The sequence below is a fragment of the Tachypleus tridentatus genome, chromosome 6, assembly GCF_004210375.1.
Source record: "Tachypleus tridentatus isolate NWPU-2018 chromosome 6, ASM421037v1, whole genome shotgun sequence".
NCBI lineage: Eukaryota > Metazoa > Arthropoda > Merostomata > Xiphosura > Limulidae > Tachypleus > Tachypleus tridentatus.
The window spans coordinates 11602887-11609123 of NC_134830.1; the positions used below are offsets into that span (position 1 = coordinate 11602887).

The 6237-nt window shown below is 31.2% G+C and overlaps 1 protein-coding gene across 1 annotated transcript in view; it reads right to left on the reverse strand.

Annotated features, from left to right (window-relative positions):
- Positions 1 to 1379, reverse strand: part of LOC143251548 (corticotropin-releasing factor receptor 1-like) — a 25237-nt gene extending 23858 nt beyond the window's left edge. The window contains exon 1 of the mRNA XM_076502819.1: positions 1234 to 1379. Within this exon, the coding sequence (XP_076358934.1) occupies positions 1234 to 1379 (146 nt within the window). The remainder of the gene's footprint in view (positions 1 to 1233) is intronic.
- Positions 1380 to 6237: the final 4858 nt, after the last annotated feature.

Sequence of the window (6237 nt, forward strand, 5' to 3'; positions counted from 1 at the left end):
AAATAAATTATTCCCTTCTTGTCAACAGATCCCAACATCAAACTCTAAGTAACATACAGAAATAAATTCGTCCCTTCTTGTCAACAGATCCCAACATTACTCATAAGTGTAGAAATAAATAAATTTTTTCCACTAATGTCAACAGATCTCAACATTAAACAATGAATCTCAAACATAAATTATTCCCTTCTTGTCAACAGGTCCCAACATTAAACGCAATAATACAGTAATAAATTATTCCCTTTTTTGTCAACAACAAGTATACAGAAATAAATTTTTCTCTTCTTGTCAACAGATCCTAATATTAAACACAAGTATACAGAAATAAATTCTTCCCTACTAGTCAGCAGATCCCAACATTAAACACAAGTGTAGAGAAATAAATTCTTCCACTCATTTCAACAAATCTCAACATTAAACATAAATCTCAAAAATAAATTATTCTCTTCTTGTCAACAGATCCCAACAATAAACACAAGAATACAGAAATAAATTATTTCCTTCTTGTCAACAGATCACAACATTTAACATGAGTCTCAAAAATAATTTTTCTCCTTCTTGTTAGCAGATCCCAACATTACAAGTAAACCTACTTTACCTGTTCAGTAGTTTTTAACAATAAAAATGTCATAATCGTATAATAGTAACTGTTGCTATTTTTCTACCAAACTTATTTTAACAATAAAACGACATGGTAAATTATGGTACAGAACCTCTTAACTTAAAATTCCTCTACATAATTGTCATAAAAAACTCGGATAAAAGTAATTTATATATGTTTAGTAAACGTTTCTCATTATCGAAAACACTATAGACGTATCTGATAGTGGAACTGTACAATATTAATAAAAAGATCTCTCTATAAAGAAGATTGTTGAGATATCTAAAAGTAAATATATACGATAATGAGATATTGAACCTGATAGGAAAAAACAAACAAATCCGAAACACGGTGTTTAACTGAAGATCTGTATTATACAGATTTAGAATGTCTGTTATAAGTAAAACTGTAGAAAGTAATAGGAAATTTCTAATGTGATCAAAGAACGGGTCCTCACGTGACAAACTCTAAATCGATAAAAAAATGGCTCTTCTGTTTCCATTTACATTTTGCTATAAAACTAAGAACTTGATTAACATTGTTTTGTATATAGTACGCAAATAAAACAGTAGAGGGCAACACTGCAGTTTGATATTACGTAACGTCACATTATTTTCAATTTCGTCATTTACGTTAAGCGTCTCCAGGGAAAATTGATTTTTTTACCATCCAAAGAGCCAGATGTTGTCAAACCTTTTGTTCTAAGATCTGGAACAGTAAAGTTTTGTTTTTTAAACTGCACTAGAATGTAACTGGTGCTAATAAAACTTAGCTCCATTAAGTCACTAGTGCTGACAGTCTCAAGTCCTGACTGCTGTCATGTGTTGAAGTTCGAACTTCAACTAGTCATGATGCAAATACTTTTTTGACTGAATAAACCTAATTTATATTTAATATTTTGTTTAAATAAAAAATATGCCTTTAGGGTTGTGTTTTAAATATAATTCGTCCCTTATTTTGAAAGAGAAAAACAAACAAATTATACATCTTGTAACTTCTGTATTGTTAGCAGACTTTCTTTTATCCTAACATCCCAGACTCTACACTACCAACTATTTGCACAGTTAATGTAAAATGTCTTAATTAATATGTTTTACATATTGAAGGATGAACGCTTGAAAACATTGTTTTATGTATTTTGATAAGGTTTTTAGATGTAAAAAGTTATTTGTTCAGGGTAAAATAATAAACTGAAATCTTTGGTTCAGTATTTGGTAAAAACCAATCATTTTATTTTAACTATGTATATACGAATGTAGGAACGGAAGTTTCTGTTATTGAAATAACCAATGAATTATATTCGTTGGTTTTCACTGTTAATAACTGTACCTTAAAGACGCCTACTTCAAATAAATTACCTTGGAAAGCATGACATAGACGTTCGTTATCCTCCAGATCTCTTCAATGTCCTCGATTACGAGTTCATCTAAACCTGGTGATAGCCCTTATTATCCACTCCATCTTGCTTATTATAATTTCGTCCTCGGGAGTTTTGGGGGAACATTTCTTGTGGTATGTGAACATTGTAAGTATATTTCTCATTCGAATTTTTCGTTGTTGTCATGAGGTTATAAATTATGTTCACTTTAACAATTGTTTAGTTTATTTGCCTATCTTGTTAGACCAGTAGTTCTCTATATGTGATCCTTGAATCACTGGTGGTCGAAAGAGTCCTCCAAATGGTCCTCAGTCTGGTCTGAAATAAAATGAAATCAAAAGCAGCACCATTCTTCCCAAAATTATGATAATTTCTTCTGCGGTGGTAAGAGAACGCGGGCTGAGTTCAACCAATATGTGGTTTGTGAACTACTGCACTACACGTGCACAAAGAGTGTGCTATTTTAAGTAAATATGACACCTAACCCAATATCATTTAAGTGTTACTTAATGGTCATATAAATTTAAATATTACATAACGATAATTTTGTTCATGTAAATTCTTTATTGTATTCGAAGTTTTTATGAGCTGCGTCTAACTGGAATTCAGGTCTAAATGAAGTATTATATAATATGTTTGAAATTTGTGTTTGTATGAGTTTTCTTATAGCAAAGCCACATGGAGCTATCTCCTGAGTCCACCTAGGGGAATCGAACCCTGATTTTAGCGTTGTAAACTAGACTTACCGCTGTATCAGCGGGGACTATTTGAAATGTGTAGTAAAAAATTAGTAAAACGGCGACAGTGCCTAAAGGCAATAACTAATACGTTTCGTGTTCCTTAGATAATATGTCCACTATTGTCTCTTTACTGGTATTGGTTAATATATTGAATTTTATTACCTTTTTATTATTTATCTATTTGTAACCTTAATATATGTAATTAGGGTTAACCTAAAACTCGTAAGCTGATCTAGCCTCGTGAGATATTATAGGGATTAAGGCCGACAATTCTAATCTTTATGAAAAAAAACGCTATAGAAATATCTTTAATTACCTATGCTCATTAAAAAGGTTTGTCTATTTTTTAGTTTCACTTTAAGTTGGTAGCTTGCTTTGATTTTAAGTTAATATTAATGCAATTTGTGCAACAAAGCTGTTATATATATCGATTAATAATTGTTGGCTTGTATGTACCCCTCAATGTACTTTTTACAGTTAAATGTTACGTGCGATACATTATGTTCAACTTATTGCGTAATTTAATTAATCCCCACGTCTAGCATATTTAAGTGGTTTAATTGCTCGTGTGTAACTTATTTACAATAATTTTGTGTAATTTATAATAATTTAATCACTCACGTATACCTTCCAAGTTGAAGATGTTTCACCGCATATCAAATTTGTGTGACATGTGTAAGTAGTAATCTAAAAATATTCTGAACTTCTGTAAAATTTAAAAGAAGGGTGTTATTATTCACTGGTATTTAATATAAGAAATAAAAATACAGTAATTAATTCGGTTATTATAATCTCAATAATTGATTTTTTCTCACTTTTTGGACAATTTTTTTTCGGAAGAAACATATTTATCTTTTGTTGTTTTGTTTTGTTTTTTTGTTTTGAATTTCGCACAAAGCTACTCGAGGGCTATCTGTGCTAGCCGTCCCTAATTTAGCAGTGTAAGACTAGAGGGAAGGCAGCTAGTCATCACCACCCACCGCCAACTCTTGGGCTATTCTTTTACCAACGAATAGTGGGATTGACCGTCACATTATACACCCCCCACGGCTGGGAGGGCGAGCATGTTTAGCGCGACGCGGGCGTGAACCCGCGACCGTCGGATTACGAGTCGCACGCCTTACGCGCTTGGCCATCATATTTATCTAACCCTTAAAATTGTTATTTTAAAATGCCTTAAATTACATAAATAACAACACAATTCTGAAGGATGCGTTTTAATTTATAGTGTCTCATTAAAATGCTTTAATCGTTATTAAAAATACGTCTAATTCGTAAGAATTTCAGTCTCGAGTTATTTTATTTACAGGACTTGTTATGTAAAACAATATTATCCCTCAAAATGTACGCCGCCATGGCTAGCATAAACTGGATGTTCATAGAAGGTCTACTACTAAATTCCAGGATCACAGTCTCTGTGTTCAGTAAGGACGCCCCCCTTCAAACTTTACAACTTGATCGGTTGGGGTAAGTATTTGAAAATAATACCAATACTATTTTATTTGTTTGTTGTTCCTTGCTACAATGGGTTTAGTTTTAAGCCTCAGCTACTTGACATATTTAATTAAGTGGTACTAATTAATTAATTCATTTAACTTTTGTTACCTGCAGCTTAAACATCATATTTTGTATTTATTTAGGTACTATTATTATTATTAAGCACGTTCAACATCATTATTATTTCCAACAGCGAAGTTAAACTGAGGTTGTGTTTTCATCCTTGTGTGTGTGTGTGTTTATTAGCAAGATTTCCCGAAACTAACTGAGGAGATTTGGACGAAAGCAAGGATACTCTTGGACTATGACCCAACTTAAAAGTGATTAGTTATTTGAGGGCCAATGTAAAAGTTAACAGCAAGTTCACGAAAAAAAAAATCCAGTTGTTACCATGGAGACCTATTTTTCACACTACTTTTGCTCCATAACTCATTAAAACACGAACGGATTTAGATGAAACTTCGTGGTCAAATATTGAATATTATTCCTGAATTTCGTTTCTGTTCATAACGACAAACATTCAGACATATTTTCTTTTTTTTGAAGGCCAAATTTGATTAACGCTGTTCAGGTACTGGTATTATTATTACAAATTTTCAACATCGTTTTATTATTGGCTGAGTTAAAGGTATTACGTTAAACAATATACAAAGTCCTAATTTAGAATACACTTGATAACTGGTAAATTTAACGCCATCTTTTATGCTTCACTTTGAAACATCCTGTACTTATCAAACATAATAACATTATGTTGGCGCAGTACCTGGTTGAGTGAGGCCTGTTTCTTTTTAAAAATAACATTGTTTAATTAAACCTATTTCTTATGTAAATAATATAAAACATGGAAACATGCCAACTTGTCGAAATCAGTATAAAGTAGTGCACTGAATATTTGGTTTGTAATTTATTTAGCATTCTATTTGCAAGGAGGGCGAGATGCTTTTGTTAAATAAGAAGCCTTGACTACACCATTTCTTTCCTAACTGAGAATAAAAGGCTGTTTAGTCTCAATTATGACTTTAATTTAAGATTTATATCTACTCTAAACCCTCTTCCATAAACTGGAACTTATTTTCTAGCTTGGCCATATTTCAACCATAATCTAATTTCTTTATGTTGAGATTATGAATTACTTACTTACATGGTTGTAAACCAGCTTATCCAGAAACTTAAGTTGAGTACCAAGAGCGTCATCTGGCGAAGAATAATAAAAAAATCACTTGAAATTTTTGAAAAAAAAGGAGAGAAAAACCATAACAGATTTCAACGAGAGTTTATTTTTAACTTGTTATTTATTTTGTTGATCACTGATTCCCTTAATTTTTAACTTTCAATAATTATTAATTCATTCCAATTTCTGTTTTCTTATTTTTATAAACAACAGGTTTTTTGTTGTAGTGTCTGTGCTGCCTTGTTCTTCAATGATTTATTTATTTAAAATCTACAAAAAGGCATGAAACACATCACTGTTAATATTGTGTTCTTTAACTTGTGTTTTATTCTTCCTTTAATAATATTTTGACTCAAATTATTTGTTAGATGGTTTAATTTATCATTTTTTGTTATTTTCTACATGAGATATTATTTGGATTACACAGCCGAAGATATTACTAAGAGTAACGAATGAAGCAACGTCCTAGAATAATTACAAATAACAAATACAATATATGTAATATTAGGTATCATATTATATTATATTACTTATTTTCATCATTCGGTTCATTTCTAGTTGTGACCTATGTAGATAGCCTGCTTTGTTCAGAAACCAATAATAGTTGCCAACATGTTTGACTGTAAAACGTCACATACATTACATGGTTTTTCATCTGATTTGAGTGTTACTTCATCAGTAACAGTATATTTATGTTACATCACCGTTTCGGCAAAGCCTTAAAATCAAAGCTCTACTCCATCAGTTCTGCAACACTCTAAAAGCTTATTTAGCTCTATTTCATTGATTGTGTCAATATCTAAACACTTAATTGGCTCTATTTCATTGATTATGTATAGATCTAAAAACC